This window comes from Protobothrops mucrosquamatus, unplaced genomic scaffold (genome assembly GCF_001527695.2).
Source record: "Protobothrops mucrosquamatus isolate PMUCROS unplaced genomic scaffold, P.Mucros_1.0 scaffold464, whole genome shotgun sequence".
Classification (NCBI taxonomy): Eukaryota; Metazoa; Chordata; class Lepidosauria; order Squamata; family Viperidae; genus Protobothrops; species Protobothrops mucrosquamatus.
In genome coordinates, this window is record NW_015386785.1 from 243,611 (window position 1) to 256,519 (window position 12,909).

The 12,909-nt window shown below is 36.7% G+C and overlaps 1 protein-coding gene across 1 annotated transcript in view; it reads right to left on the reverse strand.

Annotated features, from left to right (window-relative positions):
* GUCY1B1 (guanylate cyclase 1 soluble subunit beta 1) overlaps positions 1-12,909 on the reverse strand; it is an 84,920-nt gene that overhangs the window by 9,206 nt on the left and 62,805 nt on the right. Inside the window, exons 6-7 of the mRNA XM_015816543.2 lie at positions 5,869-6,099; positions 4,716-4,832 (exon numbers count right to left, since the gene is read on the reverse strand). Coding sequence (XP_015672029.1) covers positions 4,716-4,832; positions 5,869-6,099 — 348 coding nt within the window. The remainder of the gene's footprint in view (positions 1-4,715; positions 4,833-5,868; positions 6,100-12,909) is intronic.

The window sequence follows — 12,909 nt, forward strand, 5'->3', positions numbered from 1 at the left end:
AGAAAACTTGAATGCTTTTATTTCTGATTTTCTGATCTTTACCTAAACAAATATGATAAAGAAAAGCATTTCTGTTGTTGTGGTTAAACCCAGTTCTCAACAACTCTGGGTGGCTCAAAATAATCAAAAGGAAGAAAATACAATAGAACATTAAAAAGGAGGAAAAATATTTAAAAATAGATAGCAAGAATAATAGACTGAATGGAAACAAAGCAAGAGTCTCACTCTCCCTTGCCAAAGGCCCATTGAAGAGCCAAGTCTTTACCATATTCTGAAAAATAGCAGGGTAGGGGCCATATGAATCCCAGGAGAAACCCCATTCAGGAGGGCAAGCAATGCTATACAGAAGATACACTTTCAAGGTCCAAATAGATAGCATTATTTAACCAAAGGAACTCAGAGCATACCAACTATGCAGGACAGATCAGCTAATCCATATTCACAGATTGTGGAAGCTCATCCAAGATGGAGTATCCTCATATATGGACAGTCAAAAGATAACAGAATCAGAATTGACCTTGGAGGTTATCTAGTTCAACATCCTGCTCAGGCAGGAAGTCAAATGGTTGTCCAATCTCTTCTTAAAAACTTCCAGTGCTGGAGCATTCACAAATTCTGGAGGCAAGTTGTTCCACTGTCAGGAAATTTCTCCCTAGTTCTAGGTTGCTTCTCTCCTTGATTAGTTTCCATCCCTTGCTTCTTGTCCTGCCTTCAGGTGCTTTGATTTGTTCTTCTTTGTGGCAACCTCTTAGATATTGGAAAACTGCTAACATGTCACCCTAATTCTTCTCTTCATTAAACTAGACATACCCAATTCCAGCAACCATTCTTTATATATTTTAGCTTTCAGTCCCCTAATTATCTTTGTTACTCTTGTCTGCACTCTTTCTGAAGTCTCAACATGTTTTTTACATTGTGGTGACCAAAACTGGTGCAGTATCCAATACCCTATCCAAAGGGTTTTAACCCTTTCAAAGTAACATGAGCTTTAAGTCTTTAATAGAATAGAATAACAGAGTTGGAAGGAACCTTGTAGGTCATTTAGTCCAACCCCCCGCCCAAGCAGGAGGCTCTATACCATTTCTGACAGATGGCAGTCCAGTGTCTTCTTGAAAGCTTCCAGCGATGAAGCTTCCACAACCTCTGAAGGCAAGCTGTTCCACTGGTTCATTGTTCTCATTGTCAGAAAATTTCTTCTTATTTCTAGGTTGAATCTCCCCTTGATCAGTTTCCATCTGTTATTCCTTGTCTGGCCTTCAGGTGCTTTGGAAAATAGGTTGACTCCCTCCCCTCTGTGATCTAAGTCATTTATGAAGATATTGATGAGTACTGGGCCTAAGACAGAACCTTGTGGTATCCCACTGCTTACTTACCTCCATGTAGACGTAGTACCATTAAGGACTATTCATCGAGTACGGTTTGTCAGCCAGTTACAGATCCATCTGATGGTGTTGTTGTCTATCCCACTATTTTCTAGCTTACTAAGCAGCAGGTTCTGGTCTACTTTGTCAAATGCCTTACTGAAATCTAAGTATACTATCTCCACAGCATTTCGCTGGTCTACTAATTTAGTCACTTTGTCGAAGAAAGAAATAAGATTGGTTTGACATGATTTGTTTTTAACAAGTCCACGCTGACTTTTAGTTATTACTTTACTCTTTCTAGATGTTTGCAGATCTGTTTTTTGATTATCTTTTCCAGTATCTTCCTGGGTATTGATGTTAGGCTGATTGGTCTGTAGTTTCCTGGGTCTATTTCCCCCCCCCCCTTTTTTTGAAGATGGGAACCAATCAACTCTTTTCAGTCCTCTAGTAGTTCCCCGGTGCTCCAGGATTTTTGAAAGATATGGTACAGTGGTTCTGAGATGACATCTGCAAGCTCCTTTAGAACTCTGGGATGTAATCTGTCAGATCCTGGTGATTTATATTCAAGATCAGATAGGTTTTCTCTTATCATTTTTTTGCTTATTTTAACTTTTATTTCTAGTCTGTCTTTTACAGTTAGGTTTTTGGTAGGTTGGACAATAATTTATTTTTGCATGAAGACCGATGCAAAGAATGAGTTAAACAGCTCTGCTTTCTCTTTGCTGCCTGTTATTTCCTTGCTATCTTCTCTCTTTAGTGAACCATCTGTTTCCTTGATTTTTTTCTTGTTATTTATATTGTGAAATAATTTTTTTTATTATCTTTGACTTTTGTTGCAGGTCTGTTCATTCTGAGTCTTTGCTTTTCTGACTTTGTCTGGTTATCTGCTGATATTCTGCCTTAGCTATGTGTCCCTCTTTCCATTTTTTTGTACTTGTCCTTTTTGTCTTTCAGTTTATCAGAGAGATCTTTGTGCAACCATGCTGGTTTCTTCTTAGATTTCTTGTTTTTCTTTTTCAGTGGTATTGTGCTGGTCTGGGCTTTTATGATTATAATTTTCAGAGTTTCCCAAGCTTCTTGAGTTGTTTTCCCCTTTAGGATTTTCATCCAAGGTCTCTTTCCCAAGCTCTCTCTGAGTTTGTTAAAATCAGCTCTTTTAAAGTCTAAGACTCTGGAATCATGATGTTCTATTGGTTCTGTTTGCATTATATTGAATTCCAGTATGACATGGTCACTCTCACCCAAGATTCCTGCAGTTTCAACTCCCTCTATCACTTCTTCTCTGTTCATGAGAATTAAGTCCAGTATGGCTGTCCCTCTAGTTCTCTCCTCTACCTTTTGGACAACAAAGTTGTCAGCTAGGTTGGTCAAGAACCTATTCAATTTCTCACTTGGTGCAGAATTAGTCTTCCAGTTGATGTCAGGGTAATTGGAGTCTCCCATTACTCTTGTAGTGTGTTTCCTACATATATTTGTTAACTGGTTAGCAAAAAGTGCATCTATTTTTTCTGCTAGGTTGGGAGGCCTATAGCATACACCTAAGGCAATGTCATTCTTTTTTTCTTTTATGTTGACCCATATGCACTCTAGGAGGTTTTCTTCTTTGATCTCATACATTTCTTTAGCAATATAGTGGTCTTTTACATAAAGTGCAACTCCACTTCCTCTTTTATGTGGTCTGGGTTTTTTGAACAGTTTGTATCCTTCCATCAGTATGTTCCAGTTATGGGTTTCATCCCACCAAGTTTCAGTAATTCCAATTATATCATATCTATCTTCATGTATTAGTAATTCAAGTTCACTCTGTTTGTTCCCCAAATGCTAAGCATTTGTATATAGGCAGGGATCTTTATGTCTGGCTCTGGACTCTGGGTATGCTTCCTATGTCTCCTACTTGGTGTCGAGTTTGTCTTCCTTCCCATCCCTCCTTACCTCATTATTTGACTTGTTTTCTATGCGTTTTTGCTTGGTATTAGGTCCTGGAGATCCTAAAGATTTGTCACCCTCTCCCCTCAATTTAGTTAAAAGCTCTCCTGATAAGTTGGGCAAGTCATTTTCCAAAAATATTCTTCCCAGTTTTTGTGAGATGCAGCCCATCCCTTGCCAAAAGTCCATTGTGGTGGTAGTGCAGACCATGGTCCAGAAATCCAAAGTTGTTTTGGTGACACCAACCTTTTAACCAGTGGTTCGTTTCTAGAATCCTTTGTTCTCTTGCTGGATGTTGACTTTTCGTTGGCAGTACAGATGAAAAAACTACTTGAGCACCCAACTCCTTGACTTTCTTGCCTAGCTGCTCGTAATCAGTGAATAGTTTTCAGGTCCATTTTCATGTTATTTGTCCCTATATATATATAGTAATAGAAAAGGGTAGTAATCTGTGGGTTTTATTATTTTAGTTAAGTTCTCAGCCACATCTTTGATTTTTGCTCCAGGGAGACAACATACCTCTCTGGATTGACTGTCTGGTCTACAGATGGCTGATTCTGTTCCCTTGAGAATTGAATCTCCTATCACCAATACTCACCTTTTTTCCCTAGGGAGTTTTGGGATATTTTTCTATCTATCACAGAAGCACTTGATATTGCTACTATTCTAGGGACATTTGATGATGCTTCTTTTCTACATGTCTGCATGTTTTCTTCCAGGGACAGTTAATGAAATCGATTGCTCAGCACCGGTGGTCTGCATCAGAGTGGGTTGGGTTGGACAGGGGTTTTGTTCTAGGTTTCTGTTTTTTTCTATTAATGACATGTTTCCATCTCTCTTCTTCCTCTAAGGGGTCAATTCTTTTTAGAAGTTGTTTGATCATTATTATGTTCAATTTGAAAAGACTTATGCTCAAATCTTTTCTTCTTCCTAGTACAATAGATACCTTTTGAAGTGGTCCACTGCTTGGCCATGGCCTCTTGGCCACTGGGCCATGTTAGTGTCTGGCCACCCCCCCTTGCACTGGTGCTAGCCGAGCTATGAGCCTCGCGCCGGTGCTAGCCAAGTCGTGAGCTGTGCACCAGCATTAGCCGAGCCATGAGCCATGAGCCTCGCAACAGTGCTAGCGAGCCGCAAGCCACGAGCCTCTCACTGGCACTAGCTGAGTGCTAGCCAAGCCACCACTGCAAGCTGGTGCTAGCCAAGCCATGAGCTATGAGTCTCGCAACGGTGCTAGCCGAGCCACAAGCTGGCACTAGCTGAGCCACGAGCCTCGCGCCAGCACTAGCAGCCCCATTAGCAGAGGCGCATGTTCGTGGCCCCATTTGTGCGCATACACAGCCACATTAGCATGTAAGCGCATGAACGCATAAAGGTGCCTGCCCCTCCCTTTCCCACCGGGCTGCCAACACTGTTTTAGATTACCTTACTCCTTAGCACGAAAACTGTGTTGATATGTGAGAGGATTCCATGGAAACTAATATCAATATGAGGCCGAACCAGTGAAAATACTGATAATAGATTACAATACCCCGGCTGGAGCTGAAATGTAAGTAAAAAAGAAAGAAAAACATTTTAAAACTTTGAATTCTGGTTAGTGATTGCAGTCCGTTTTCCTATGTTCTGTCTGTGGTGGATAGTACAATAATATTTATTGAACTAGTGCTCATATTGTACTGAATTGTTAACAATTAAATAATGGACTTTTTTGCATAAATATTAAATTGAATAAGAGTTGTTCACACTGTCCAAGCTCCAGGATGAGAATCCTATCTTCAATGACACTGAGCAAGGAAATATTCTAAAGCAGTATTTTTCAACTTTGCATGATGGCTGGGTAATTCTGGAAGTTGAAGTCCACATATTAAAGTTGCCAAGATTGAGAAATGCTGTTCTAAATGATCTCTATGCTCTCTTTGTTTTCTATAATCTACAGCAGTAATTCAAGCAACACTTCTAGAAATTAATGGTCACTTCTTTTTGACAGAGAGTCTGTTCCCACATTTCATGTTTACATTGATTCAGGCTGCATAGGTTAAAATAAATTCAGATGGACTCTTTATGAAAAAGAGTTTTAGGATGAAAAACTCTAGGCTTTTCATGAAGGATTGTATTCCATTGTCATACTTTATGAAAATCAACCTGAAAAGGGTGGGAGGAGGAAAGGAAGAAGCATAAATAATATAAATATTTTTAAATGATGGAATACTTAATATTTGCTAATTTAGACAGGAAAAAAACCTTTTCAGCTGGTAACATAGGCATAGCTAACTATGAAGTGAAAACTATTTAAAATATATAAGTGTTTAAACTACACCAGTCATGGCTTATGCTTGTTTTTCAGCATTAATGTTTTTTTAAAACAAAATGTTTAAAAGATTGATTACTAAAACTCCATGTGTGCAGATTCAGATATAATACTAAAAAGGAAGAAATGTGAAATACATTTCATAGTCCAAGTGGTGCTTACAAAATATTGAATAATAGAACTGGTATAAAAAAGTGAATAGTAGCACTTGAGTAGGATGGTAGAAGGGCTGGAATTCAAAAGCTTTGCAGGAAAAACAAGAATTCTTACCTGAGGAAGGACTCTATATATTGCATTTCCACACTGAGTGACAACTAGGTCTCTGTCAAATATAATGTGGAAAGGAAAGGCCTTGCAAAATGTGTATGGACTGATGCGAGACTCTTGAGTACCATTCTCTTCAAATCTGTCAAGATCTTCATAAAAATCTTCTTCTTTAGATTCTTTTTCTTCGATTAAGAACTGAATATGGTCACACTCTTCATTTCTTTGTTGAATAACCTGAACATCATAAAGAAAAGGTGGTTACTACAATAATAGTCTTTTATTCTTCAGTAACAAGTATTGCTCTTAACCTTCATATTAAATTCCAATCTAGACACCTGAAGTGCATGACTGAAAATAAATAGACTCAAATTAAAATTTCTGACAGTGTTACAGCTATCCAAACAATGAACTAATAGCATAAATGATAACTTAAGAACAAGAAAGCCTACTTTTGAAACTCAATTTGCTCTTCAGATCAAGTGATTTGTCAAAGGAAGAGGGTCACCAGGAAGAATCAATTTACAGCATAGAAAACTATAGGTTCCAAAATGTCCCTTGCACGATTAAGAATAACTTGACAATTTGAATCTCTGCTTTCTAGAATACCTAGGTCCCTTTACAATACTTCGAATACATCCAGTGTTTCTATAGTATATGAAACCAAGAAAGGAAAAATAGTGCCAGTGAAATGCTTTTGCTTTAAAATATAATGAAATATAATAATTTAAGTCAGAGGGATTTGGTCTAAATGGGACACTTTCTGTCAGAATCCATTTATATTTCATTTCTATCTATCTCCTATGATCTAAAACCAAATCTCACCTTCGCCTGGATTCTGCAATACTCCCAAGGGGGAGGGGGGATATGCCTGCGGGGTTCTGACTTTCACTTCCTCTATTCTTCCTCTATCCTGCCTCCAGAAGGGGTGAATGCTCCAACAATGGAAGTTTTAAAGAAGAAAGTGGACAGCCATTTGTCTGAAATGGTATAGGGTTACCTGCCTGAGCAGGGGGTTGGACTTGATGACCTCCAAGGTCCCTTCCAATTTTTTATTATTATTATTATTATTATTATTATTATTATTATTATTATTATTATTATTATTATTATTATTATTATTATTATTATTAATTATTAATTATTATTATTATTATTCGCTACAATGTAACCTTTTGTTTATTGCCTCTGGGTCTGCTGGCCATTACAGTGTAACAAATTGCCCCCTTTACTATGCATCTCTCTGAACTTTCTTCTCCCTAACCAGGCAGTTAGGAAAGGGGGGGTGGAAGAAGTATAAACAACTGGAACCTGGCTTATTTCTGTGGTCCCAATAGGAGGTGTGAAGAGCTGTGGAACATCGTACTACAAACGGAGACAGACTGATGCTATCTTCCCTTTCCCACGATGGACTAACCCCCTGGGGATTGGCCGGTCTGAACCGTCCGGATGAACTGTGGGGTGGAGTTTGCTTAGGGACCCTTTAAAGTATCGATCTGTAAAGAATCCCTTAGATCCTGTCTATTATGCCTGCTATCAACTACTCTTAATAAAAGTTCCTGTTGGAAGAAATTGTTTCCAAGAGTTCTGCTTTCTTAAGATGTGGGATTGAAGTGGGTCCTTACACTTTCACAATATAGTTTTGTGAAGCAGATGTCCAGTTATAATATAAACCCCTTTTCATGCATTTACTATTTTTTAACATACTGTAATCATATTCATAAAGAATCTTTCATTACAACCTTATATAGATTCAATAACTCTGTATTAAAGGTTTAAGAAGAGTATCAGTTTTTAAATTGTATTTTGATTTCTCTTCAAATTATATAAAGCTTTTGCCCAAGAAGGAGGAAATTATTCCCCATGTACAAGAGATGTACTCTGTCATATACAAAATCAGTCTCTGGATCCAAGCTGAATTTGCTTCTACTGTTTAAACTATTTGCACTGTTGCTTGGAAAGAAGGCAAGAAGGTGAAAGAAAGAAATAGGATTCCTCCAAAATTAGTTCTATCTGTGACTCACTGTTATGTAAACTGATGATCTAAATAACATACATTTATAGCCTTCCACTGAATTTATATAAACTGCATTGCAGAAAATAATGTACATGGCATGAAACTATTCATTTAATATCACTGACAAACTACCACACAATAAGGTAAAAGAGCCTGAAGATATTGTGTATACCTGGGAAAAAATTCTATTAAATTCAACATACCTTACTTCTGAGTAGGCATGGATTCCACTCTAACTTGAATGCTTAAATGTTATTTTTTCAGCTATATAATACATATTAATGGTATTTAGTTACCAAAATTTTATTGGTTAAAATAGTAATGCATCATTGTGACTGGAAAAATAAGTCTTAATAATCTTAATTTTGTCTAGTCATATGTACAGTATGTCACAGAAGATATTATTTTACAGAAATAAAAGAGTGTTGTTGCTGTTAAAGTTGTTACCAGCCAAATGCTTGATAATTAAAATGTGAATTTAATGGCTTTCAAATATGTTTTAAAGTATTCTATCTGACTTATTGTACCCAGGTTTTACTACTCAAAGATTTTTTTAATAAAGACATAAATTAAGTCCTGTAGAGTAGACTTATTCAAAAACACTTTGTGAACAGTATAACTGAAATGTTCAAAATACTAGTAAATGATTTAATCATTTTCTGTCCAACACCAAATTAACCACCAAATTGAAAAGGTAAACAAGACAAAACATTATCTAGAAAACAAACATCCTACTGTTTCAGGCTGTTTCAAAAGCTGACAATAATACACACTAGCACTGTAAACTTTCATAATTTGATAAAATTCATATTTTAGTATTCTGCTAGTCTCCTGTGTCAATAACTGCAAAGTTCCAAGGCAATGTATAGCCTATGATTTAGAACATAAATTAATGTAAGACAATCATAGGGAGAATATGTGTCTGGGAGAAGAAAGGTCATACATAAAGCAGAAATGAGAAATAAGTCATTAAAGCACAGCTGAAATTAGCAGAATTGTTTGCATTATATTCAGTCCACAATAGGAACACTGAACAAACTAAGTAAGCATTTGATAGTGTAGCGCTACCTCTTTAGAGGCCGCCAATGCCCAGGCCCTCCCAGCCACAACCCCCCTTGTCCAGCCTTGCGGTAATGTTCTTTAGAGATCGGTGAGATGTCTTACAACCGGAACTCATGCAGCATTGATGGGTGGCAGGCTCTTCTTGTTGAGGCAGGACTTTCAGGCACGAACTTAACCGGTCTCAATGGTTGATGCCCCGAAGATGTATATAACAGCTCAGGGCTGCTTTAGCAGCAGGAGTAACAAGCCCCTGAGCAATCGTTCAGAGTCCGATGGAATGGGGGGGGTAGACCCCGGCTCCAGATGGTAATAATAACAATGACGGCCAGTATGTTATGGCAATGGCTCATCCCCCAGGGCAACTCCCCCCACAATGTCCCAGCACCTATGCCAGCAGCGATGGCCACAGTCCAGATGCCTCCAAAGTCCACAACAACAGTTGGCAGCAACAGTTGGCACCACCAGTCTCTTTTCTCCTGGTGCTTCTTCTCTGGAATTCCTCCTCAGGTCTCAGGATTCAAAACCACCCCCCTCCCTTTACTCTTTATTATTAAAAACCGAGGCTAGAAACCCCAGCCAACTCCCTTTCTCCACACTCTCGCTTGCCTCCGTTTCAGATATCCTCCCACGGAGAAAGCAATAAAACTTCACTCTACCTAGCCTCTATTTAAAATACCCTTGATAGAAAAATAAAATAAGCTTCCAGACCTTCTCTTCTCAACTCCAACCCCGGCCTTCTCCTTTCCTTTCCTTTTCTATCCTTCCTCCTTCCACTCACGCCAGCCACACCCAAAGCCAACTGCAGCTGTCCCAATCTTTTCCTTCCCAGTCAGGCTCCTGCAAGCACTCTCAGGCAGTCCCCGCTACAATAGGATTAAAGAATACAGTACATATTACTATATATTACTGATATAAAGGCTCACTTCAAGGTATTTTATCCAAACTTACATGAAAACTCTATTAAAAGATACCTTAAAATTAGATGCAATAATCTCTTTCATCTTTAAAATATTAACTGTTGCAAAAAGTTGCATTTTCCATTCCTAGCAAATTTGACAACATTCCAATTTCCATTGTATCAAAATAATACTGAATAATACAGTTCCATTCCTTGCTTTGTTTTCACAGGACTACAAACAGTTGTATTATCTTCAATATTAGATTGTGAGATTTTTTTCAAGCAGAAACATCTGATCCTAATAAATGGCAGGGAAGTGAAAAATAAAACCAACTCCCTTTCTATGAACTCTCTACATTCCATAAGCTTTCACGCAGCTTTAGAGATAGATGTGCTAAAGAAGAGGCTAAACAAGAATACCAGTACCAGGCTTCTGGTTTTGCGCAGTAGTGCAAATAACTGAGGGATCGTGGGGCTCTGCACCCTACAGCTGATTCTTTTCTGTATGGGGACCCTAAATGGGCCTAAAGCAGGGGTAGTCAACCTTGGCTCTTTTATGACTCGTGGACTTCAACTCCCAGAATTCCTGAGCCAGCTGTGCCCCGCTGATTGCAGAGAAATGGCAGTCGATCCAATTGTTCGGGGAAAGCCCTCCAGAAACCAACAGAAGAAAGGCTAGCTTTACTTCAGAGTCTAGCCCAAGCTACAAGCAGCTGAAGCCAAAAAGCACTAAGTTAAGCTTGATAGTAAACAACGTGTTTGGAACTGGGTAAGAATACCGATTCTCTCTCTTCTACTTGATAATTGATCTTCTGGAAAAAAAAACCCAAGAATCAAAAATCCTCCAAAAGAGAGAGGAGGGGTTTCTTTGCTCCACCCTCCCACAGATAGAAGTGGAGAATTAAATTTTTATGGGGGACAAAAATATACTAAAATGAAATGAATATAAGACTTAAATCTGGATAAGTGTGAAATTGGTGGAATTAGTTAAGATTTTCTTGATGAAAACAGAAGGCAATTGCCTGTTTTGAAAACTGAAAAATGAACTGGTGCTGACATCTAGTGGTGGATGAAAATATACAATTATAGCTGCTCTAATACAGGAACTGGCAAGCCCAGGAAAAGATAACTTTTCTGACCTTCAACACTTTAATTAAACAAATAACAGCTATAATAAAGAAAAGAAAACATTTTGGGCTATCTACAAAGTGAGAACCATAAAACTTAGGGGGAAAAATTGACCTTCCTGGATTATAAAGACTTATTGAACTGTAACTCTAGAGCTGTTTGCAGAGAAAGGAAAACTTTTGATTTTTGGCTGTCATGGAATATCAGAGATCTGCAGAAAAAACATATCAAGAAAAAACAAATACTTTTCAGGAGAAAATGTATGCTATGATACAATTAATACAAATGACAATGACTTCAAACCACAAGGAAATTAAAAAATAACTTTGAAAATTTAAATGAACGCATCTTCAATTTAACTTCACAACAAAAAACTTTCAGAAAATAAAAAAGAGAATGATCAAATAAAGCAGATAACTGAACATAAATTAGAGGAAAGAGATTTAAAGATGGAATTCAACAATGGAAGGAACTATGATTTAACTCAAGTGGAGAAAAAATTGCAGGAAATATTGGACATGGAAAAGACAACTTATACTTCAAGACTGCAAAATAAGTCTAAGGACAAGAAAAAAGATTTGATAAAATGTATTACAGAGCTGTCAAGAGTACTACAAGAACTGGAGAGACAAAAAAGTGATAAGAGAAGCTAAGAGAGAAAGAAAGAAGAAGATTTTCATGGAATACAAAGGGGCGAAACACTCCCACAAAAACATCTTACTTGACTCGTCTCTTGTACTTACAACAATATCTGCAAAACTATGGGAAGACCTTTTGGTCCAGTGTAGCATATTGATTAGGAAAGATGTTTGGTAAAAAAAAAAAGGCTAAGGTTAGAATTAAGAAATTAGATGATGGGACTTATCAGATGGAATATTTAAAGATTAAGCACTTGTTTGAATATGGTTGAAGAAATAAAATTTTGGGTATAAATGAATTTTAGTTTAAGAGGGATAGGCTCCTTAAGTAACAGTACTTTTTTTTAATGATATGAGAAACATAAAAATGTTGGAATGATTTATATGAGGAAAATGTTTTAGATCAGGGGTCTTCAAACTTGGCCCTTTTATGACTTGTGGACTTCAACTCCCAGAATTCCTCAGCCAGTATGCCTGGCTGAGGAATTCTGGGAGTTGAAGTCCACAAGTCATAAAAGGGCCAAGTTTGAAGAGCCATTTTAGATAATGGATTTTGAGAAAATTTCAATTAATAAGAATGTTTTGAATAGTTTCAAAAGATTAGCTGTGGATTTATTAGACAGAATATTTAAAGATTAAATATTTGTTTGAATATGATTAAAAAGAATAGAAACATTTTTGGACATAGATGTATTTTAACTTAACAGGGACACGTTTTTCAAGTAGTATATTATTTACTTCCTTTTTTCTTCTCTTTCTTGTTTTTGTTTTAAGATATGAGAAATGTAAAATTGTTGGGATGGCTTGTATGAGGAAAAAGACTTAAATACTTAAGCATAATTAACTCTAAGAATATCTTAACAGGTAAACATGTTTTAGAACATTGTGGGGAAAATAAATTTAAATAAGAACTTTAAAAACAGAATCTATGATAAGGTGATTAAGATGATTAATAAGAAAAGAAACTTCACACTGATGTGATTGAAATACTAGAAAAAATGTTTGTATTCAATTGTTAATCTATTAAAATACTAGAAAAATGTTTATATTCAATTGTTAATCTATTAAAATACTAGGAAATGTACTAATTTAAGGTTGATAAATGAGATTATTATTGGAAGAAGAGAAAATTAAGGAAAGCTACTATGTGGATTATGGAATTATAGAAACTAATTGTTATTGATTGTAAATATAAATCCAGACAACACACTATTTACCAAATATTAAGGTGATTATATATATATATATATATATATATATATATATATATATATATATATATATATATATATATATATATATAT